The sequence below is a fragment of the Rattus rattus genome, chromosome 13 (genome assembly GCF_011064425.1).
Source record: "Rattus rattus isolate New Zealand chromosome 13, Rrattus_CSIRO_v1, whole genome shotgun sequence".
In the NCBI taxonomy this organism is placed as follows: Eukaryota; Metazoa; Chordata; class Mammalia; order Rodentia; family Muridae; genus Rattus; species Rattus rattus.
Window position 1 is genome coordinate 2,502,938 of NC_046166.1, and position 25,424 is coordinate 2,528,361.

Here is a 25,424-nt window from a genome sequence, read left to right on the forward strand (position 1 = left end):
TCATGACTCGTAATAAAACACCATGCTGTGATAAACACCATGGCCAAGAACAACTTTGGGGAGAAAAGGGTTTATATGGCTTACACACTCAGATCATACTCCATCATTGAGAGAAGTCAGGACTCAAACTCAAGGCTTCTTTACTTCCTTGATCCAGGAAGTAAAGAAGCAACACAGAAAAAGGTTACCTAAGAGGTTGACTTGTTCCCCTTGACTTGCTCAGGACTATTGCCCAGCGGTGGCTCGATCCACAGTGGTCTGGGCTCTCCCACATCAATCAACATGCCCCAGGGCAGTCTGATGGAAGCATGTCCTTTATTGAGGTCTCCTCTCATTAGACCGCAGCTTGTGTCAAATTGGCAAAACTGAACAACACTCTTGTAGTAGCTGAAGCAGGGTTATATTAGGACTGTTAGACTTACGTCTGCTACATTGCTTACCTTAGTCTTGGAGAGTTTAAAAGATCACTAGACTTTCATTTGAAAATATTAGCTTGATTTTTATTGATATGATCTATGGTGACCTCAGACAAGCTAAGCTCAAATATTATACGATATCTTAATGAGCCAGCCAGTTGATTTCAGCATAGAGATTTCCTGTTTCGTAACAATATCACATATTTATTAAATATGCTACAGATTACTTACCATATTATAGTAAGTCAGAATGTTCTGTCAGTATTTGCAGTGAGTTTGAAACAATTAAAGAGCATGCTCTACGAGTTCCTGAGACAACAGAAGAAATGATGGAACTAATTGCTTTCATAGAAAAAGCTCGAACCACAGGAATTCAGAACTTGGCTCAAAGGATCCAGGTAAAACAAACAAACAAACAAACAAACAAACCAAAAATGAAAACTGAGAATTGATCATGAGGTGAATTATGAGCACTGTCATGCCCGGGTCAAAAAGCAGAACAACTCAGAAGACTTCCGTGAGTTCTTCTGGTCATGTCATTGCTCTTTCTTCTCCTCCCCTGTAGACTTCTATGTGATTTTCTCTGAAATGATGTGTTTGATGTTCTGTCTTTTCACCAATTATGTGCATATTCTTAAACAGAGTTAAGAAAACGTTTTTGACTATCTCCATCTAAAAGTAGTCTTAAAAAGTTGAACAAGACTGGGCTGGAGAGATGGCTCAGTGGTTAAGAGCACTGACTGCTCTTCCAGAGGTCCTGAGTTCAAATTCCAGCAACCACATGGAGGCTCACAACCATCTGTAATGAGATCTGATGCCCTCTCCTGGTGTGTCTGAAGACAGCGACAGTGTACTTATATAATAAATAAGTAAATTTAAAAAAGATTCTATATGCATTTAAAATATTTAACTTTCATCCTGTTTGTATTTTTTTTTTTTTTTGGTTCTTTTTTTCGGAGCTGGGGACCGAACCCAGGGCCTTGCGCTTGCTAGGCAAGCGCTCTACCACTGAGCTAAATCCCCAGCCCCTTGTATTTTTTTTTAACTTATTCACTTTACACCCTACTCACTGCCCCCTCCCGGTCACCCTCTCCCACCCTAACCCTCCCCCTCCTCCCTCCCCTTCTTTTCTGAGAGGGTGGGGACCCACTCTGGGTGTCCCCCCACTTTAGGATGTTTTAAAGCTGAGTAATTCCTACCCAGGGAAAGAATAGAAGGAACACCACAGATGCCCATCATCACAGCCCATCCTGTCAGTGTGTGAACACTGTCCTCATTTTGATTACCACTTTCTTACTCTTCTTTATAGCTTTGCCAACTAAGTGTGTATTTCTACTTCATGCAGTTTGCCTGGCTTTGATATCTATTAAAGAGCAGTCATCTTGTTTGTATGCCTTTGCCCATTACCAGTGTTAATATCAGTGAATGTCACCCCTTTCATCTCAATCTCCTTGAAACCTAGTCCTTTTCTGATATTACATCAGCGTGCAATAATTTAGCTTCTAAATCGACTGCACAAGCACAAGGACCTGAGCTTGATCCCCAATGTCCACCTAAAAAGCTGGGCCTGGTGTTGCATGCTTGTGATGCGGGCAGGGGAGGAGCCTGAGCTTGCTGGGAAAGCTCACCCATTTCATCACTGAGCCCTGAGCCAGGGAGAGGCTCTCTGAAAAAACAAGGTGGGCAGGTGGGCACTCTAGAGGTAGAGGCAGGAGGATCTGTGTGAATTCACTGCCAGCCTTGTGTACATGGCGATTTCCCAGGACATGTTGTGTCCATATTGCAAAAAACCCCAAAGGGACCACCAGGAACCACAACTCTGATGCAAGCCCATGAGAGTCTTTCTTCAAGCTTGCAAGCTTGGGCCAGGAACCTTCCTGATGATGGAACAGGATAGGAGAGCATCCCCAAGGTCTAGGGGAAGGGAGTTTATAAAGGGAAAAACCTCAAGCTGGGGTTTCCAAACCTTGGCATTATATGGGAGGTAAAGGAATGTTCGTCTTTCAGCCAATTGGTTTACAACACCTGGTTAAACCACAAGGAGGGAGCCTACGTCAAAAAGAGCACCTCGACCTGGGAAAGACTTAGGTTTCCTTAGCCCCCTCTGTTGTTATCAGCCATCTGCAGCTGCTGTGTCTGTTTTGCCACTGCCAGGGACATTTCATGATTTTTCTCAGACCTCAAAGGTTGGGGCCATGCCTCCCTAAGGGCAAGTTAACTTAGAATGGAGTCTTAAGAACAAAATGGAGTTTATTTTGCTACCTCAGTCCTTTCAGAGCTACACAGACAGAGCTTTGGTTGTTTCACAAAACCAAAGCCAATTAATAAATAATATAGACAGCTCCTAAGGAGTGACACCAGAGATTGACCTCTGGCCTCCACAGCACATGGACACACACACGTATGCATATCTGCAAACACAAAAGCATTTTTAAATTTTAATATTCTGGATGTTTGATTATTATTTGTTGTTATTAATGAGCATGCAGCAGAGAACATTTCTGTGCATTGATCCTGGAGACTGCATTTGTGCATTTCTCTCAGTGTGTGGAGGAGACTGGAGAGGAGAGAGGGAGGAGGAGGAGGAGGAGACTGGAGAGGGAGAGGGAGGAGGAGGAGGAGGAGACTGGAGAGGGAGGAGGAGGAGGAGGAGACTGGAGAGGAGAGAGGGAGGAGGAGGAGGAGGAGACTGGAGAGGAGAGAGGGAGGAGGAGGAGACTGGAGAGGAGAGAGGAGGGAGGAGGAGGAGGGACTGGAGAGGAGAGAGGAGGAGGAGGAGGAGGAGACTGGAGGGAGGAGGAGGAGGAGGGACTGGAGGAGGAGGGAGGAGGAGGAGGAGGGACTGGAGAGGAGAGAGGGAGGAGGAGGAGACTGGAGAGGAGAGAGGGAGGAGGAGGAGGAGGAGACTGGAGAGTCTTGCTAATTGTACAGTGTAACCTAGGCATGCCTTGAACTTAACCATCTTCCTTTCTGAACTCCCTAGTATACCACCAGACCCAACTTTTTAAAAATTACATTAAAACGAATGGGTTAATGAATCCATGTGCGAGCGTGCACATGGTAGGACCTGTGTGTGGAGGTCAGAGAACAGCCCAAGGGAGTCGGTCAGTTCTTACCCTTTGTGTGGTTCCTAGGGAGGTTGGCGTGCTTTTCCTATTAGACTATCTTACCATCCCCAACTTTTTAAGTGTTACAGCACTGTAGCACAGCATATGATTCAATGAGACCTATAGGGACCACCAGGAACCACAACTCCGATGCAAGCCCATGAGAGTCTTTCTTCAAGCCTAACATATCCTGCCTCTCCAATTAGATCTATCTGCAGTACTGAGTGTTTCCCTTTGCCCTTCACACCACAGTGCTTTCTGGGCTACTGTCATTAAGTTAGATAGTCAAACAGATGATAAGGCTACTGGAGATGTCTGTCGTTATGCTAAATCGTCAAAAAGATAAGATTATGGAGATGCAGGATTTAAGACAAATGACGATGAAAGTGTCATCAAAGATTAAAAAACAAATCAGAACAAGGGTAGTTCAAGACATTTTAAAATAAAAAGTTTCGAAGGTTGCCAAACATTTGATTTCCCTTTAAAATCATGTCCAAGGACGTCAGAGAGTTACCTTGATATCACGTCAACAGTGAGTGAGAAATAACTCTGCAGATGGAAGTGTGTTTGTGGGGGAGGTGCATGTGGGTTTTGTGTGTGGAGGGCAGAAGTCAGCATTGGGTGTCTTTCTTCTCTCTCTCTCTCTCCAGCTCGATTGTTCGTTTGGTTAGGGTTTCTCTCACTGAATCTGGGGCTGGCTCACTCGCTCAGTCTTTCTGGTGGGAAGTCCCTCAGGTCGGCCTGCCTCCACCTTGGACATGCTGGCATCACAGGCACACGCCCCTGCCCCTGATTACTGTTTAGCGTTGGGGGGTGACACTCAGGTCTTGTGCAGCAGGGTATTGCACGCTGAGCCTTCTTTGTTTTGTTTTTGCTGTTGCTGTCGTTTCGTGTTTTGTTTTTGAGACAGGGTTTCTCTGTGTATCCCTTAGCTGTCCTGGAACTCACTTGGTAGACTAGACTGGCTTCGAACTTACAGAGATCTACCTGCCTCTGCCTCTACTTCCTGAGTGCTGGGATTAAAGGCATGCTCCACCATGCCCTGCTAAAAAGGTCTAGCCCAGGCTGGCCTCAACCTCGTGGTCCTCCTGCCTCTGCCTCCTTCAGCACATCCTATGGGCATGTGCCACTAGCACATTTAAAGTGCTTTAAAACTTACATTAAGTTGTAGGTGTGTGACTTGAAGCCAAATAAACATATGAAATAAACTGTTGAAATAGCCATGTGAGTTATACAGTGGATAAAATACTGTTTGAAAGAATATTAGAAATTGTTGGCTCTATTGTTTTCTTTTGTAGGAATCTAAACGCCAAATGGGTTACTTTTTAGATACTTTTCTATTGTCTCAAGAAGATTTAAATTTAAATGCAAGTGTCCTCTTGTGGCCTAGTAAAATTAACCCCGTCTTTGATGAGAATGATGATGTAAGTCTATTTTAAGTGTAAAATTTGTGCTCTGGCATTTTAGTCTCATTCCCCTACACCCTCCCCCTCCTCCCCCTCCTCCTCCTCCTCCTCCTCCTCCTCCTCCTCCTCTCTCTCTCTCTCTCTCTCTCTCTCTCTCTCTCTCTCTCTCTCTCCTCTCTCTCTCTCTCTCTCTCCCTCTCTCCCTCTCTCCCTCTCCTCCCCTCCCCCTCTCCCCTCTCCCTCTCCCCTCTCCCCTCTCCCCTCCCCCCTCACTTCTACTGTGGGGCCTGGGTATTGAACATTGAACTCAGGCTGTCAGACTTAGCCTCAGTCACCTTTACTGGCTGAGCCATCACACACTCTCTCCACATTCTGGCATTTTAAGTACCGTGAGGACGTTTCATTTTCATACCAACTTGCCACTGATTTTTAAGAACTTCATGTCAGAAGTCGATTCACTTATTCAAGTTCACAGAGATTGGAAGTAGAAGACTTAGGATTTTAGACCATATTGAATGTAATTTAAAATCCCCAAAAGTAATCAGTGGCTTTATCCTGAATAAAATGGACAAAGTAGAGACCAAGTAGAACAATAACAAAGAGCACGGGACAAGCCTGCTTTTTCTTGTGTGACCCTGTAACTTTGGTATCCCTCTCGACTTCCACAAAGCCCTTTTTCTTTGAAGAGAAAATAATAGCAACATAGAAAGGGCACTTAACAGCTCTTGATATATGGCATGTGTATACTCAAAAAATGTTGGCTTTTAATATTATACCAAATGATTAATATATATTATATAGTTGTGTTTTGAAAACCCTTGGAAAGTTTGTCACTGTGATTTTCTCTTTGCATTTTTACGTCAGTCATGGACAGACAATGATTCTGTCTCCATTTTTCTCTAAATTACTATAAAATGTCCGTGTTTTCCTTTGAAAATTCCTTTCTTTTTACTACATTATTTAACATCATTAAATTATCTTTTTAAAAAGCTCATTGAGAATTCTAAACGTACGAAAGAAAATGAACTAATAGCCAAGAGAGAGAAACTGATTTTGGAAATAGAAAAAGAATCGCGTCGCATGGAGGAGTTCACAGAGTTTGCAGAACTGGACCGCATGCAACAGGTCAGATACATGTAGGGCTGGGACTGTGGCTGGCTATAGCTTAGTTAATATAGGCAGATTAACACTGGTTTCAAAATATAGAGCAAGCATGAATTTACCACGTCAAAAAAGGTTTACTCGGTACTTTAGCCTAATACTGTGTGACTTATTATCATCTAGCGTGAGTAATGGTATCTTACTCCTCATCATAGTTATGTTAATACTTAAAGTCATTGTATAAATAAAAGAACATACCTGATGAAGTATTATTCAATCTTGTTATAATATCATCTGGATATTTCTAGAATGAACATTTGTTTGCTTTTAGTATGTGACAGATGTAAGACATCTACAGAAACGTATTCAGGAATCGGAAGAAGCTGTCCAGTTTATTAATAAAGAAGAGGAACTTTTCAAATGGGAATTGACAAAGTATCCTGAACTGGAAAAATTAAAAGTCACCATTGAACCCTACCAGAAGTTTTTCAATTTTGTTCTGAAGTGGCAGCGAACAGAAAAACGGTAATTTTTTGGTAACACAGTAAAAACAGTAAGCAAATGATATAAACAGTGTTCTTAATCGGTTTGCATTCTATGTAGCTGGTTCACAAAATCAGATGTAGGGTGAAGTTTGTATTTACCTGGATAGTGTTATTGCCTCCTTGTAATTGGTGTTTCTACACAGGCCTTGTCACTGAATGATGCTGTTAAATCTATTTTTTACCATCAGCTCTAGTTGTGTGCCTCAGTTGTCTCTCTTACAGAAAAAAGAAAAAAAAAGAGGAATCTATGCAAAAGTTTCTTAATACTTCTGCACACTTAAAAAAATGTGAGTTTTAAATGACTCTCCTTTAAATTCAGGTGGATGGATGGAGGGTTTCTGGACCTTAACGGAGAAAGCATGGAAGCTGATATAGATGAGTTTTCCCGAGAAGTTTTTAAGACACTGAAGTTCTTCCAAACTAAGCAAAAGAAAGAATTACAAGAAAAAAGAAAGGCGGCAAGAAAGCGATCTTTGATGGAAGAGAAACCTGAAGAAGAACCAAAGGAGAGTCCTACAATTACAATGTGTGCTACAGTAATGGAGCAGATAAAGGTCTTTAAGGTATACGTGTGCTCAAATGGCACTTAAATATTATACATCTCTTCTCAACAGTAAGTTGTATAGTATATAAAATATAAAATCCATCCTCTGATCTTAGGCTTTGTATATGTCATTAGTCCAGCTCCATGTAAAAAGGGTTTAATTAATAAATAACCAGTCTTCTCCTCTGAGTGCCTGATGCAAGATGAGCTAGTCCTACTTCGTCATTCGTGGGGCTGTGGTGATTGGTTCAGGGATAAGCATACAGCCCATACTGGGCTAATAGTATTCCTCCTTGGCATTTTAAAACTGCCTCTGTAAAAAGAGTCTCTCTCCCTTTCCCTCCCTCTCCCTCTCCTTCTCCCTCCCCCTCTCCCTCTCTGTCTCTCTCCCCCTCTCCCTCTCCATCTCCTTTTCCCTCTCCCTCCCCCCTTCCTCCTCACTGTTAGGGGTCACTGCAACCCCAAGCCAGAATGCTCTAGAGCTTTTAAGCATGCAAATCACAAAAAGCCACAAACATCTTTGCCAAGTTACAGTTACATTTTCCACCTAGGAACATTTCTTTGTGGCACACTTATCTGTTCTCACTGGTTGCTGTGCTCAACTGAGACAGGACACTTGCCCAGCATCCATGTGTCAACTTGCCAACCTTGGGAACTTAAACTTTTCTTGACCCCTATTCAAAAATGGAAGATTTATTCAAATTGGTTCCAATTTGGATCCTGCTTATATTTACAGGATTTTAAGGGTAAGCTGTGAGTTTCCTGTAGCTCTAAGATGGCTGTTTTGAGAGGATAACATTGATACCTAAAGAAAAAGGGAACTACGGAGGTTGATAGGGTGGCACATGCCTTTCCTCCTAACACCTAGAGGCTGAGGTAGAGGGATTACAAGTTCCAGGCTAGCTGGGCCATCTAGTAAGATCTCAAAAAACCCAAAACAAAAGAAAGATGGACATTGAGATCTACATCATCAGTGCAGTTTGAAAATATTTTTTGCCTCAGTTTTGGGTCAAATTCCCACCTTTATTCTAGGCAGAAATATTCATGTGTATGCACATGTACATGCACATGTGTTTACTATGCGTTCGTGTATGGAGAAGCATGTTTATGTACAGGTATCCATCCATGCACGTGTGTGTGGAGCTGCCATTGCTCAGGTCCATCTTCCTGTGCATGCACATGCATGCCTACGTGTGCGTAGACGTCAGAGAACTGCACACAAGTGAGTTTTCTCCCTCCTCCATGCAGGCCTTGGAATTGAACCCATGTCTTCCATTTTATCATGTAGCCCAACCTGGCTGGGAACTCATGGAACTCAGGCCGCCCTCAACTTCGTGATCCTCCTACTTCTACCTCCAGCACTAGAACTGCAGACACAGACCACCACACTAGCGTCACTTCCTTCTTTTATAAAGTGGGCTGTGCACCAGTGGTTCTACTGGAGATGACACGTGTGTAGCTAGCATGTCCAGGCTACAGGTCTGTGAAGTTCTGCCCTATCCACGTCATACTCTTCCAATGATTGAAGGAGTTGCCTCATTAAAAAAAGTAGTAAACTACTTAAGGATTACTTTCAATCTTTGATACAGTTTATGGTCCAAAAATTAATATCTGCAAACTCTCCTCTCGTAGCTCTCATCTCTGTTACTCAGATGGTCAGTGTTAGCACTTTCTACAATATTTTCAGACTTCTATTACAAATACAACTGTGAATATATTGTCTTACTTTCCGTAACATGTAGCATGTGTTAATGTGACCCCCTTTTTTTGCTTAATTTACCCTGAATATCATGTTGTTAAAACTTACTATAAGACTGTTGATAACATCTATTTTTTTATGTAACTTCTGCTTCTCCTCTGGGTTTTCTGTGCTTTACCTGTTCCCACAGTCCCTCCAGGACTGTGGAGTGAGCATAGAAGTATTCCCACAGGTCACATGAGAGAACAAAGGAGCTTGGTGCTTGCTGGGTAACACACTTTACACTTGCCATGATCATCTTTGGTGGCTTTGACCACTCTAGTGAGTATGAAGTGGAATCTCATGGTTTTGACTTGAATCTACCTGAAGGCTGAATATTTTCTCACAAGCTCATTGGCCATTTTCATGCCTTCCTTGGAGAAATGCCTTTTTAGATCTTTCTCCCTTTTTACTGAGACTAGCTCATTCTCTATGCCCCTGCTTAGCTTGTTCACCGTGTAGCACGGACTGGTCTCAAAGTGGCAGTGCTGTGATTACAGGTATAAGCTCCTACTCCTACTCCTGGCTCCTGGTCCATATTCTTCCTTTTCTCACCCCTTCATATCTTCTCCTTTAAAAAAAAAATCCGGGGCTGGGGATTTAGCTCAGTGGTAGAGCGCTTGCCTAGCAAGCACAAGGCCCTGGGTTCGGTCCCCAGCTCCGAAAAAAAAAAAAATCCAACCGGTGATGGCTGCTGGAATGTTATCTGATCTTGTTCACTCAATACTGAGCAGGCCTCGAACTGGCACCACGTAGCTATGGCAATTCACGACAGTTACGTCATGTCTGGAAGACAGTATTTCACAGACTTCTTTCCACCCCTGGCTCTTATATTCTTAACACTTGCCTTTCTACGACGTTCCCGGAGCCCAAGCAGCCATGTGATATAGAGGTCTCATTTAGCTCTAGGTACTCAATAGGGACTTATTCTTAGCACTCTGGGAGTCTCTGCACGAACTGCTGCCCACCAAAGACAGAAGCTTCTTCGCCTAGATGAGAGCAGTGCTAATCTACGAGTCTATGCATAGCTATTTAGAAGGCAGTTTGACCTGCATATTTAATGGAACGACAGTAGTGTGTTCCCCCACAAAGGCCCATGACCTCCTGAACCATGGGCTTGTCACTACATTTACAGTACCAGGCATTGGTTGGTTCCCTTCTGTGAAGCATGCCTTCGATCCAGTCAGAAAGTAGTTGATTATCCCAATAACCTTCATGTCGCCATTGCACCTTAAGCACATCTTGCCTGGTAGGTCTGTATTGTAGCATGCAGGGTCCAGCACTAGGTGACACCACCAATGTCTTCTCTTCCCCAGCAGCCTGCATAGTACTTTCCATCACTATGAAAGCTAGCCAGCATGGAGGAAATTTTCTGATCAGTTTCAACTTGATTATGTATCCTACAACCAAAATGCTTTGTGTCTTCAGCAGTAAGGTCTTATCGTGACACTGAAAATCGGCCTTCCACAATCTGCGAAGAATCATGTTGAAGTTATGGTGAGGGCTGCATTGAACTTGTAGATTGCTTTTGGCAGGATTGCCATTTTTACTGTATTATTCCCATCAGACTATGAGCACGGGAGATCGTTCCATTTCTAGATACCTCTTTCAATTTCTTTTTTGCATTTGTGTGAAATGTTCTGTAAATATCTGTTAGGTCCCCCCCCCTTTTTTTAACAACATCAGTTAGCTCTAGCAATTTCTCTGTTTAGATTTTGTCTGGGTAATCTCCTACTATCAGTGTGTGCAGGCCAATATGTGATTTAAACTGTGGAAGTGTTTCTTTAACAAACTTGGGTGCCCCTGTGTTTGAGGCATGGATGTTAAGAATTGAAATGTCGTCTTGGTAGATTTTTCCTCTGATGAGTTTGTAGGGTTCTTCCCTATTTCTTTGATTAGTTTTGGTTTTGGAGTCTATTTTGTTAGATATTAAAGTGGCTGTACCAGCTTGCTTCTTGGGTCCATTAGCTTTGAATATCTCTTTCTTACCCTTTTCCCTGAGGTAATGTCTATCTTTGATGTTGAAGTGTGTTTCTTGGATGCAGCATCAGAATGGATCCTGTTTTTGCATTCATTCTGTTAGTCTGTACTCTCCTAGGGTTGTAGTTTTTCTCTTAGAAAAACCTCTGTATGGCTGCATCTGTAGGGAGATATTGTTCAAATTAGGCTATAGACTATCTTATTTTCTCCATCTATGGTGACTGAGAGTTTTGCAGGGTATTTTGATCTAGCACCTTAGAGTTGCAGCATAGTTCATTGACTGGTGCTGAGAGGTATCAGCGAGCAGTGTTTGTTGATTCCTGTTGTTTTGTGTTTGTGTGTTTATGTGTATGTGTTTCCCTTCTTTTTTTTTTTTTTTTTTTTTTGGTTCTTTTTTTCGGAGCTGGGGACCGAACCCAGGGCCTTGCGATTCCTAGGCAAGTGCTCTACCACTGAGCTAAATCCCCAACCCCATGTGTTCCCTTCTTTTTGTGATATATTTGTGTGTGTGTGTGTGTGTGTGTGTGTGTGTGTGTGTGTGTGTGTTTTACCTCTTAGGTTGAAATTTTTCTTTTGCTGCCTCTTGTAGGGCTGGATTTATATATATATTTTTTTTTTCTTCGGAGCTGGGGACCGAACCCAGGGCCTTGCACTTCCTAGGCAAGTGCTCTACCACTGAGCCAAATCCCCAACCCAGGGCTGGATTTATAAATAGATATTGCTTAAAGTTTGTTTTATCATGGAGTGTTTTATTGTCTTCATCTACTGTGGCTGAACGTCTTGCTGGGTGGAGTAGTCTGAGCTGGCATTTGTAGCCTCTTAGAGGCTGAAGGACATCTGTCCAGCCCCTTCTGGCTTTTAGTCTCCATTGAGAAGACCTAATTCTAATGGGTCTACCACATCTATATTTTCTTGTTCTCTTAATATAGCTCTTCTCCATTCTGTCTACTTGCTATTTGGTTATTATGTGCCGAGGAGCAGGGCCTTTCTGATCTAGCAGTTTTGGTGCTCTGTATGCTTCTTGTACCTTGAGAGGCATCTCCTTCTTTAAGTTAGAACATTTTTTTTTTGTCTATGATTTTGTTGAAAATATTTTCTGTGCCTTTCACTGGTTTTCTTCTCTTTCCTCCATTTCTGTCATTCTTAGATTATGGTCTTTTCATAGTGTCCAGATTTTGTGGATGTTTTGTGACAGAATTTTTTTAAATGACTTTATGTTTTCTTTGACAAAGGTATCCATTTCTTCTATCATGTCTTCAATGCTTAGGATTCATTTTTCATCTCTCATGTTGTGTTGGTGAGGCTTGTCTTTAAGGGTCCTGTTTGAAATCCTAAATCTTTCATGTCCAGATTTCCCTCAGGTTTTTTTTGTTTGTTTGTTTGTTTTTTTTTGTTTTGTTTTTGGAGCTGAGGACCTAACCCAGGGCCTTGTGCTAGGCAAGCGCTCTACCACTGAGCTAAATCCCCAACCCCACTTTTGGTTTTCTTTATCGATTCCATTTCCACTTTCAGGTCTTGAACTGTTTTGTTTATTTTCTTTTACCGTTTGTGTTTCATAGATTTCTTTAAGAGATTTATTCAGAATATTCTATCATAAAGGCTAATTTAAGTTCTCTATCTTCTGCTTCAATTATATTGCAGTAATTGAAGCATACTGTGGTAAGGTTGCTGGGCTTTCCTGAAGACATATCGTCCTTGTTGTTATTGTGTTTTTATGCTTACATCTAGGCATCTGCATCTGGGAGAACTGTAATTCAAGGTGCTGATATCTGGTCTTGTCTTTGGTGGGTGAGTGTTTTGTTCCTTGGTTTCTGTTGCCCTCTCTATTTCTTAAGAAAGTGGGGTAGCTGTGTGTTGTCTGGTAGGAAAGTCACCTGGGATCCTAATAGGTTTAGGCACTGGGGATTGTGTGTAAAATGTGTTCCTAGGTATTGGGAGCTAATACTTAGGAATGGTAAGCAGGCTAAGAGATCAGGGTCTGAGGATGTCCACAACAGAGAGGAAAGTAGGGTGTTCCACCAGGATCTCTTAAATTTCCTGGGAGTGGTGACAGAGAATGAGGAGGGGCCACAATAGGTAGTTTGCTACAGAGCTGGGATTGAGACTGGAGGCTTGGCTCTGGAGGAAAGGATGGAGAGAGAAGATCCATAGCTGGACCTGCTTTGCTGGCTCCCTTGCTTGGCTGGTTATTCTGATAACCAGCATTTTCCCAATCAGCTTGTGGATTTCTGCTAGAAAGGCAACTGGGGTTTGAGTGGGGATTATGGTAGTTTGAATAAGAATAGCCCATAGGTTCATATAGTAAAACAGTTGGTCCCCAGTTAGTGGAACCCTTTGGGAAGGTTTAGGAGATATGGCCTTGTTGGAGGAGGTATGCCATGGGGGGTAGGTTTTCAGGTTTCAGAACACTCCTGGGATTCCCCAAGCTCTCTCTCTGCTCCTGGTTGTGAATCAAGATGGGAGCTCTTAGCTGTTCCTTCACTCTGCTGCCTCAGACTCTTAATTCTCTGAAACTGCACCTGAATTAAGTGTTTTCTTTTATAAGTTGCCTTGGTTGCGGTGTTTTTTTTCACAGCAATAGGAAAGTAACTAACACAGATTAAATTTATAGACCAATTTGTGTAGTACTATCATTTAAGACCATTTATTCTTTTATGAATAGTTTTATTAATATTTGAGAATTTAGTTGTTCTGATTAGATTTTGTTCACTTGACACAAATCTACATGTGTTTGGGAAGAAGGAATGTCAGTTGAGGAGCCTCCATCAGACTGGCATGTAGGCATGATTGTGGGGGCATTACCTTGACAGATAATTGGTATAGGAGGGTCCTGACCACTGTAGGGGGCACCAACCTTGTAAGTAAGCCAACCTGTAGGTAAGCCTAGGCTGCAAAAGAAAGTAGCTGAGCAGGTCAAGAAGAACAAGCCAGCAAGCAGCATTTTCCCACGAGCTCTGCTTCAGTTCCCGCCTCTAGGCTCACGTCTTGGCTTCCCTCAATGATGGTCTGTATCCTGTAAGCCAAACAAACTCTTTCCTCCCCGATATTTTTTGGTCATTGGTTTATCATAAAGCAGAGAACGTATTAGAACAGTCAGACCTTGTATTTTGATTACATTCACCCCAGATCCTTCCAGATCCATTCTTTCCCCTTCCATACCCATCCAACTTTGTGCCCTCATAGTGTGCAATTTGTGCTGCCCGTATACTTTTGGGTGTGTGCCCATCCGATACAGCAAGATTGACCTACCAGGGCTGTGACTTTAAAGAAAATTCATTCTCTCTCTCTCTCTCTCTCTCTCTCTCTCTCTCTCTCTCTCTCTCTCTCTCAGTCATTTATAAACAATAGCTCCTAATCTAGAAATGAGGCTTCATGGTCACCATCTCATCCACGGGTGGGATTTTGTCTGACTTGGTCTTGCATGGATCTTGTGCATGCTATCACAGCTACTATGAGTTCATACATGCAACTACCTTCTTGTTATGTCCAGAAAACTGTGTTTCCTTACAGACAACCACTACCTCTGGTTCTTGCGATCTTTCTACCTGCTCTTCTGTTATGACCTTGGAGCTTTGGGAAGGTAGGGTGTGACAGTGATACCCCATTTAGGGGTGATTACTCCAGTCTTCACTCTCTGCACCTTGTCCAGTTGTAGTCTCTGTGTTAATTATCATCTACAGCAAAAAGAAGCTTCTCTGATGAGGTTTGAGAGCGCCATGACTCTATGGATGTAAGTAACAGTAAAGTCTTAGGACTCAGTCTAATACTGTGCCCATTTTGCAGAGTAACAATAGTATGTTCTCTCCCCCAGGGCCTATGTCCTCTCTAGCCAGTACCAAGCATGGTTTCCATCTTGTACAGGGGGCATTATGTTCAGTCATAAAGTGGTTGACAACTCCCATAACATTTAAATGTTACTATTGCGCAAGAGGGCTTATCTTGCCAGACTGGATTACTTTTGTCCTCTGGTAGCATACATTAGCGTCTTCCAGAATTAGAAAAACTAGCCATTAGGTATGATTTATCCAGGCCAGTATCTTCTTGGTTTCTCCATGTTCGGTTACTCAAGTGTGTGATATCTGAATGGTAAATAAGAGCAACAGCAATGGCCTGTTGTGATGGTTTGAATATGCTTTGCCCAGGGAGTGGCATTATTAGGAGGTATGGCCCTGTTGGAGGAAGTGTGTCATTGTGGGTATGGGCTTTAAGACCCTCATCCTAGTTCCCTAGAAGCCAGTCTTCTCTTGGCTGCTTTTGGATGAAGTTGTAGAACTCTCAGTTCTTCTTGCCCCATGCCTGCCTGGATGCTGCTATGCCCCCTCCTTGATGATGATGATGATGGACTGGACCTCTGAACCTGTAAGCCAGCCCCAATTAAATGTTGTCCTTATAAGTGTTGCCTTGGTCATGGTGTCTGTTCACAGCAGTAAAACTCAAACTAAGACACTGCAATATTTGGGGGGGGAGGGTGTCTATAGTACTTTACTCCAACAGAAGTAACTCATTTCCTGGCTTTTCATGGTTTTTTTTTTAAAGATTTATTTATTTATTTGTTTACTTATTTACTTATTATCTGTATGTACACTGTAGCTGTCTTCAGACACACCAGAAGAGGGCATCAGATATCATTACAGATGGCTATGAGCTACCATGTGGTTGCTGGGATTTGAACTCAGGAACTTGGTAGAGCAGTCAGTGCTCCTAACCACTGAGCCATCTCTCCAGCCCGGCTTTTCATGTTTTGACCTGTGGTGTTTAGTAGGGTCATTGTCACCCTGATATGGAGTAACTACATCTAAACTCTTTAAATATATCTCTGTATATATTTTAGAAAGCCCACACAGTGGCGTAGGTTTTTAGGTGACTTTCAAAAGGTCTGTAGTACTGATTATCCTTTCCTGATATCCCTCCTCTACTCTGTTCTTAACGTGATTTATTCTTCCAGTATGTTAGCACCTTTCCAGTTATTTAGATCTCTATTTCTTTTAAAATTATATTTGTAATGTTTACTATGTAGTCCCCCCACATTTCTTTTTTTTTTTTTTTTTTTTGGTTCTTTTTTTTCGAGCTGGGGACCGAACTCAGGGCCTTGGCGCCTTCCTAGGCAAGCGCTCTACCACTGAGCTAAATCCCCAATCCCCCCCCACATTTCTTAAATTTGTTATTAAAAATTATTTTTAATGATACTAAGTTTATTTTTGTGATACTAAGTTTCATGGAATTTTTTTTCTTACAATTCTTACTTTGGTAATTTATTGATTTATCTTACATGTCTAACATTGCAGGTGAACTTTGTAATACTTTTGTTCTTTCTTCCTTTCCTCTAAAAATCTAGTTGATGCTTTGATTGTGCTCAGGTAATTTGAAGAAATCCAATCTTGCTATTATGAAGGTTTGATTTATAGAACCCATCTGTGTGGAAGTCAAATGACGTTATTGTTTGTGCTTTCATTCCTAGGAATATATCCCTACAGTCTCCATCCTGTGCAACCCAGGAATGAGAGCTCGTCACTGGAAACAGATGTCAGAAATTGTGGGCTATGACTTGACTCCAGATTCTGGAACTACGCTGAGAAAAGTTTTGAAATTAAACCTTACACCATATTTAGACAGTTTTGAAGTTATAAGTGCTGGTGCGAGTAAGGTAAACGTGGAGAAAATGGAACACTTGATTGGTTTGTTCTCTGATAGTCATAGTTTTGTTTTGGTGTGATGTATATAGTACAGGATAGCAATGGGAAGATATAGGAAGTAGATGATGATTGAAGACCACCCTTTTGTGGCATAAACATGTGCTCGCCTCTCTGAAATGCAGACTAGAAACTGTTCCTTTGACATCTTCCTAATTCTGCCACATTCTGATACAGTGGGTGTGTATACAGTGGGTGGTTGATATTAGCATTGGTGTATAGTTATTCCATTTCCATTAAGAATCCTGGGTGGATGGATATGTATGTATTATACTGTGTGTGTGTGTGTGTGTGTGTGTGTGTGTGTGTGTGTGTGTGTGTGTTCCAACAAAATCAGTATGGCCTTCGAGAAGGTTCTTGAAATAAGCAGAAAACTTCAAGCTACAGGCTATCTGCTAAAGGCCGCTTCAGAGATAGTCCAATGAGTGTTTTATTCAGTTGTCCATTTCAGCAGTTTTCATAGCAACCAAAATTAGGATTTTTTCTACTTTTAATTGAAAATAGAAAATTTTCATATAATGTATTCTTATTGTGGCTTCTCCTCCCACTCCTTCCCTACCTCCCCTCCATTAGAAATCAGACAGGCATCTAAGAAATAATAAAATAAAGCGAAACCAAACAAACCAGAATAGGACAAAACAAACAGAAGGGCTGAAGAAAAGCACAAGAAACATATCAATGCAACAACTGGCTTGTTTACACACACACACACACACACACACACACACACCCACACACACACACACACAGGAATCCCATAGAAATGCAAAACTAGAAGCCATAGCATATAATATGCAAAATACCTCTAAGGTTTGCTGGACATCTGATGCTAGGCATGGTGCCTGCCCTTAAGAGCGGTTTACCCAGTGAGAGTCCACCGGAAAAAAACTGACTTCTCCTTCGTGAGCTACCCTTGTGATGCCTTCTGGGTTCCCCTCCCAGCACTGGAACTGCAACAGGTGACATCCCATGCATGGTTTCTGCACGCTAACACATTCTCTGTGAGTTCACATGTGCATTAGTCTTGCTGTGTTTGGAAGGTCTTGATTGATTCCTTTGTCCTCCAACCCCTCTGGCTTGTACGGTCTTTCCACTTCCTCTTCCACAGGGTTCCCTGAGAGAGGAGGAATTTGATGGCTACATCTCATTTAGGACTGAGTGTTCCACAGTCTCTCAGGTCCAGGTGTAGGTCTTGGAGTTTGTTCTGACCTACTGCAGGAGGGAGCTTCTCTGATGGCAGCTGAGCAAGGCACTGGCCTACGTCATTTTATTGTCATATTCCTTCAGCAAAATAGCAGTGGCTGGTTCTATCCTAGGCCCATGGCCTCACAAAAGAACTTTTAAATCATTAGAAAAGACTCCCTCCTTGATATGATAGGACATATCATATTATAGGGAGATAGACATAGACAGTTATGGTATATGCGCTATGTTTACTGAGTTATCCAGAGGAGGTGAATAACATAAATAAGTTCCTTTTTACATCATCCCATGTCCCCACCCCACCCCACCCCACTTCCATTTTACTCATCCTATTCTTTTTTGCATTTCTCCCTTTCAGGAATTTTCCTTAGAGAGGGCCATGAATGCTATGATAGCAACTTGGGATGATATTTCTTTTCATATAAGTCTATATCGTGATACTGGAGTCTATATCCTTTCTTCAGTGGACGAGATTCAGGCAATTCTTGATGATCAGATTATAAAAACACAGACAATGAGAGGTTCACCTTTTATCAAACCATTTGAAAATGAAATCAAGGTATGTTAACTATGATAGATAGCTCCTAGTCATCTATAAAATCTGAATTCATACATGTTCTCATGTACATATTTTGTATGGCTTTTTAAAGTGTCTATTCAAGTGAACATTGGTGTTTTATGTGGTCAGATGTAGAAATACACATTTGGAGATTACCATGCAATAGGAGGCTGAGGAGAGGGTGTGGTGATAAGAGCACTTGCTTGGTTCCCAGCATCCACAAGATTTTTTTTTCCTCCCCGGAGCTGAGGCCCAAACCCAGGGCCTTGCGCTTTCTAGGCAAGCGCTCTACCACTGAGCTAAAGCCCCAAACCCCACAAGATTGTTAATAACCATCTGTAACTGCAGTTTCAGAGGATCTGATGCCCTCTCCTGGCCCCAGTGGGTACTGTATGCACATGCTAAATAATAAAAGGCAAAACACCCACATGTATGAAAATTAAAAAATAAACAAGAAAACGGTATGCAATAGATTTGAGACATTAATATTTTTGAGAAGAAAATCACATTATACAAGATTTTTATTCAACAATTATAAATGTAACTTTTATTCTCCTGATGTAACTATTGTCTCTGAGGCTCACTGCCTAGGCCTAGTCCTGGAAGCTTCTAGCCTCCATACAATCTTATCTAGGCCTAGAGAGACTTACTGCCCAATATGCTCACACTTTCCTAGCTCTTTCTGAACTCTGGCTGGCTGGTTCAACTCAGCTGTTCTGGCTCAAATTCCTCTTCAAACTGACTGATTCAATCCGGCTTTGCTCTCAGCCTTTGACTGAATTGCTCTGCTCAATTCAAACTAACTCCATCAATCTGTTCTAATCTTGTGATTCCTTCTGTGTTTACCTGTGTCTAGCTTGTTCTCTCCACAACTTGTCTCTGCAAAACTCTTCTGGTAAAACTGCCCCCTTGCTTGCTCTCTCTGTGCTTCTCTCTCTCTCTCTCTCTCTCTCTCTCTCTCTCTCTCTCTCTCTCTCTCTCTCTCTCTCTCTTCTCTCTCTTCTCTTTTTTTTTTTTTTTTTGGAGCTGGAGACCGAACCCAGGGCCTTGCGTTTGCTAGGCAAGCGCTCTACCACTGAGCTAAATCCCCAGCCCCTCTCTCTCTTTTTTAAAAAAATTTATTAGATATATTTCTTTATTTACATTTCAAAAGTTATTCCCCTTCCTGGCTACCTGTCCATAAGCCACCCCATCCCCTCCCCCTCCCCCTCGCCCATATGGGTATTCCACCTATACATCCCCCTTATTGCCCCCCCTGTATTCCCCTGCACTGGGGGTCCAACCTTGGTAGGACCAAGGGCTTCCCCTTCCACTGGTGCTCCAACAAGACTGTTCTCTGCTACACATGCAGTTGGAGCCCTGGGTCAGTCCATGTATAGTTTTTTGGTAGTGGTTTAGTCCCTGGAAGCTCTGGTTGCTTGGCATTGTTGTTTTTATGGGGTTGCAAGCTCCTTCAACTCTTTCAATCCTTCCTCTAATTTCCCCCAAAGGGGCCCTATTCTCAGTTCAGTGGTTTGCTGCTAGCATTGACCTCTGTATTGGACATGCTCTGGATGTGTCTCTCAGGAGAGATCTATATCCGGCCCCTTTCCTCATGCATTTTCTAGCTTCATCAATCTTATCTAGTTTTGACGGCTGTATATATATGGGCCACATGTGGGTCAGGCTCTGAATGGCCATTCCTTGAGTCACTGCTCTAAACTTTGCTTCCATATCCCCTTCTATGGATATTTTCCCCCTTTTAAGAAGGAATGGGAGCATCTGCACTTTGGTCGTCCTTCTTCTTGAGCTTCCTGTGGTCTGTGGATTGCATCTTGGGTAATTTGAGCTTTTGGCCTAATCTCCACTTATCAATGAGTGCATACCAGGTGTGTTTTTCTGTGATTGAGTAACCTCACTCAGGATGATATTTTCTAGTTCATTCCATTTGCCTATGAATTTCATGAAGTCATTGTTTTTGATAGCTGAGTAGTATTCCCTTGTGTAGATGTACCACATTTTCTGTATCCATTCCTCTGTTGAAGGGCATCTAGGTTCTTTCCAGCTTCTGGCTATTATAAATAAGGCTGCTATGAACATAGTGGAGCATGTGTCTTTTTTATATGTTGGGGCATCTTTTGGGTATATGCCCAAGAGAGGTATAGCTGGATCCTCAGGCAGTCAATGTCCAATTTTCTGAGGAACCTCCAGACTGATTTCCAGAATGGTTGTACCAGTCTGCAATCCCACCAACAATGGAGGAGTGTTTCTCTTTCTCCACATCCTCTCCAGCATTTGCTGTCACCTGAGTTTTTGATCTTAGCTATTCTCCCTGGAGTGAGGTGAAATCTCAGAGTTGTTTTGATTTGCATTTCCCTTATGACTAAAGATGTTGAACATTTCTTTAGGTGTTTCTCAGCCATTCAATAATCCTCAGCTGTGAATTCTTTGTTTAGCTCTGAACCCCATTTTTAATAGGGTTATTTGTCTCCCTGTGGTCTAACTTCTTGAGTTCTTTGTATACTTTGGATATAAGCCCTCTATCAGTTGTAGGATTGGTAAAGATCTTTTCCCAATCTGTTGGTTGCTGTTTTGTCCTAACCACAGTGTCCTTTGCCTTACAGAAGCTTTGCAGTTTTGTGAGGTCCCATTTGTCAATTCTTGATCTTAGAGCATAAGCCATTGGTGTTTTGTTCAGGAAATTTTCCCCAGTGCCCATGTGTATGAGACTGTTCCCCACTTTTTCTTCTATTAGTTTGAGTGTATCTGGTTTGATGTGGAGGTCCTTGATCCACTTGGACTTAAGCTTTGTACAGGGTGATAAGAATGTGTTGATCTGCATTCTTCTACATGCTGACATCCAGTTAAACCATCACCATTTGTTGAAAATGCTATCTTTCTTCCATTGGATAGTTTAGCTCTTTTGTCAAAGATCAAGTGACCATAGGTGTGTGGGTACGTTTCTGGGTCTTCAATTCTGTTCCACTGATCTATTTGCCTGTCTCTGTACCAATACCATACAGCTTTTTATGACTATTGCTCTGTAATATTGCTTGAGTTCAGGGATAGTGATTCCCCCAGAAGTTCTTTTATTGTTGAGTATAGTTTTCGATATCCTGGGTTTTTTTGTTATTCCAAATGAATTTGCAAATTGCTCTTTCTATCTCTATGAAGAATTGAGTTGGAATTTTGATGGGAATTGCATTGAATCTGTAGATTGCTTTTGGAAAAGTGGCCATCTTTACTATATTAATCCTGCCAACCCATGAGCATGGAAGGTCTTTCCATCTTCTGAGATCTTCCTCAATTTCTTTCTTCAGAGACTTGAAGTTCTTGTCATACAGATCTTTCACTTGCTTGGTTAAAGTCACACCAAGATATTTTATGTTATTTGGGACTATTGTGAAAGGTCTCATTGCCTTAATTTCTTTCTCAGCCTGTTTATCCTTTGAGTAGACGAAGGCTACTGATTTATTTGAGTTAATTTTATACACTGACACTTTGCTGAAGTTGTTTATCAGGTTAGGTAGTTCTCTGATGGAACTTTTGGGGTTGCTTAAGTATACTATCTTATCATCTGCAAATAGTGATATTTTGACTTCTTCCCTTCCAATTTGTATCCCTTTGACCTTCTTTCGCTGTCTGATTGCTCTGGCTAGGACTTCAAGTACTATATTGAATAAATAGGGAGAGAGTGGGTAGCCTTGTCTAGTCCCTGATTTTAGTGGGATTGCTTCAAGTTTCTCTCCATTTAGTTTGATGATAGCTACTGGTTTGCTGTATATTGCTGCTCTCTTTTAAGTAGCCTCCCTTCCCTCTCTGTTTTTGTCAGAGTTGGGCACATCCTATTCTGTCAAATCTTTCTCTCATTTGTCACTTTGTCAGACACTCAATTAAGCATCACTTTTAAATATGGGTGCTTGCTTCTACAAACTAACTTTACCTTCATTATTTGGGATTAAAGGTATGTGCTAAGGCTGAGACACCACAACTAGAAACAGGTTTTTCCAGTAAACAACATAGTCTCAGGGTTCACAGTGTGATCATTTTTTTCTTTTCTTTTATTGGGTATTTTCTTTATTTCCATTTCAAATGTTATCCCCTTTCCCAGTTTCCCCTCTGGAAATCCCCGTATCCCACCCCCCCACCCCAGCTCCTAGTGCTCCCCTCACCCCATAACCCACTCCTTCCTGCCTCCTCACCCTGGCATTCCCCTACTCTGGAGCATCAAGCCTTCACAGTACCAAGGGCCTCTCCTCCTGTTGACGCCCAACAAGGCCATCCTCTGCTACATATGAAGCTGGAACCATAGGTCCCTCTGTGTGTACTCTTTGGTTGGTGTTTAGTTCCTGGGAGTTGTAGGAGGTCTAGTTGGTTGATATTGTTGTTCTTCCTATACGGTTGCAAACCCCTTCAGCTCCTTCAATTCTTTCTCTAACTCTTCCATTGGAGACCCTGTTCTCAGTCCAATTGTTGGCTGTGAGCATCCGCCTCTGTATTTGTCAGGCTCTGGCAGGAGACAGCTATATCAGGCTCCTGTCAGCATGCACTTCTTGGCATCAGCAATAGTGTCTGGGTTTGGTGTCTCCAAATGGAATGGATCCCCAGGTGGGGCAGTTTCTGAATGGCCTTTCCTTCAGTCTCTCCTCCAAACTTTGTCTCCATATTTCCTCCTGTGAATTTGTTTCCCCTTTCATTATCCTGAACAAATGATGTGACAGTAGGAAAAGAGTTTCTCCTTCTTTCCCTTCCCTTCCTTCCCTTTCCCTTCCCTTCCCTTCCCTTCCCTTCCCTTCCCTTCCCTTCCCTTTCCCTTTCCCTTCCCTTCCCTTCTCTTGCCTTCCTTCTCCTCTCCCTCATCTCCTATCTGACTAGCCATAATTGTTCTGCATCAGAGGCTGTTTTGGAATTATAGCATGAGCCACCACACCTGGCTCTGTTTTCATGTCTCCTCTCACTCCTTCTCTTCTTTCCTCATTCCTTACCTGCCTTCTTCCTGTAATAGGACCTCACACTTTTTAAGTGCACACTGTAGACTGACAAGCAGATTTTTATAGCAAATAGAATTTAAAAACTTAATTCTTAGGAATTTTTAAATATAGCTAATTTCTAATTTTAGAAAGCTCAGATCACATATTACACTGTATCCTTGTAGTAAAGTTCTCTGGGTCACTGTTTAATTCTATTTGTGAAGGGGTTGGGGATTTAGCTCAGTGGTAGAGCGCTTGCCTAGCAAGTACAAGGCCCTAGGTTCGGTCCCCAGCTCTGAAAAAAAAAGAAAAAAAATTCTATTTGTGAACAACAAGCAGGAGGGTAATAAATGAATTACTGTTCACTTCAGAAAAAAATAAATGATATCTCTTATTGTTGATATGGGTAACTATGGAAAAATACAAATTATGACAATACCTTCATAGTTTAATGAAGTTCAGTGCTTTTGCCCCTTAGTGAGTACAAAGCCAAAAAGTTCAACCAGGAGATAAAAGATTAAGAAAAAGTTTGAGATTCCACTTCAAACCAATCAGAATGGCTAAGATCAAAAACTCAGGTGACAGCAGATGCTGGCAAGGATATTGAGAAAGAGGAACACTCCTTCAGAGTTGGTGGGATTGCAAACTGGTACAACCACTCTGGAAATCAGTCTGGAGATTTCTCAGAAAATTGGACATAGTACTACCTGCGGACCCAGCTATACCACTCCTGGGCATATACCCAAAAGATGCTCTAACATATAACAAAGACACGTGCTCCACTATGTTCATAGCAGCCTTCAGAAGCTGGAAAGATCCCAGATGCCTTTCAACAGAGGAATGGATACAGAAAATGTGGTACATTTACACAATGGAGTACTACTCAGCTATCAAAAACAATGACTTCATGAAATTCATAGGCAAATGGAATGAACTAGAAAATAACATCCTGAGTGAGTGTATTTCTAATACGCTCTCTTTGATAAATGGATATTAGCCCAAATGCTTGAATTACCCTGGATGCACAGAACACATGAAACTCAAGAAGGTTGACCAAATGCTTCACTCCTTCTTTAAAAGAGGAACAAGACCCCATATGTACAACAATGCCAAGCAACCAGAGCTTCCAGGGACTAAGCCACTACCTAAAGACTATACATGGACTGACCCTGGACTCTGACCTCATAGGTAGCAATGAATATCCTAGTAAGATCACCAGTGGAAGGGAAGCCCTGGGTCCTGCTAAGACTGAACCCCCAGTGAACTAGATTGTTGGGGGAGGGTGGCAACGGGGGAGGATGGGGAGGGAAGAAGGGAGGGGAGGGGGATGTTTGCCGGAAACCGGGAAAGGAAATAACACTCGAAATGTATATAAGAAATACTCAAGTTAATAAAAAAAAAAAAGAAAGAAAGAAAGAACACACAATAAAAAAAAGGGGGGGGGAACAAGAATACCCTTAGGAGGGGATAGAGAGGCAAAGTTTAGAACAGAGGCTGAAGGAATGGCCATTCAGAGCCTGCCCCACATGTGGCCCATGCATACACAACCACCAAACTAGATAAGATGGATGAAGCAAAGAGGTGCAGGCTGACAGGAACCGGATGTAGATCTCTCCTGAGACACAGCCAGAATACAGCAAATACATGGGCGAATGCCAGCAGCAAACCACTGAACTGAGAACGGGACCCCCGTTGAAGGAATCAGAGAAAGGACTGAAAGAGCTTGAAGGGGCTTGAGACCCCATATGAACAACAATGCCAAGCAACCAGAGCTTCCAGGGACTAAGCCACTACCCAAAGACTATACATGCACTGACCCTGGGCTCCAAGCTGCATAGATAGCAATGAACAGCCTTGTCAGAGCACCAGTGGAAGGGGAAGCCCTTGGTCCTGCCAAGGCTGGACCCCCAGTGAATGGGATTGCTGGGGGGGGTGGTAATGGGGCCGATGGGGAGGGGAACACCCATGTGGAAGGAGAGGGGTAGGGGTTAGGGGGATGTTGGCCTAGAAACCAGGAAAGGGAATAGCATTTGAAATGTAAATAAGAAATAACCCAATTTAATAAAGATGGAACAAAAAGAAAAAAACAAAAGAAGTAAATATATGTATATATACTAAAAGGCTAACCATTATCATTATATATGAACTGAATATATGAAAGAAAAAAATTAGACAATTAAAAAAAA

The 25,424-nt window shown here is 42.2% G+C and overlaps 1 protein-coding gene across 1 annotated transcript in view; it reads left to right on the forward strand.

Moving 5' to 3' along the window:
- Window positions 1–25,424, forward strand: part of Dnah12 (dynein axonemal heavy chain 12) — a 151,962-nt gene that overhangs the window by 17,676 nt on the left and 108,862 nt on the right. Inside the window, 7 exon segments of the mRNA XM_032919024.1 lie at window positions 679–814; window positions 4,822–4,947; window positions 5,920–6,054; window positions 6,362–6,555; window positions 6,895–7,138; window positions 16,296–16,481; window positions 18,089–18,289. Coding sequence (XP_032774915.1) covers window positions 679–814; window positions 4,822–4,947; window positions 5,920–6,054; window positions 6,362–6,555; window positions 6,895–7,138; window positions 16,296–16,481; window positions 18,089–18,289 — 1,222 coding nt within the window.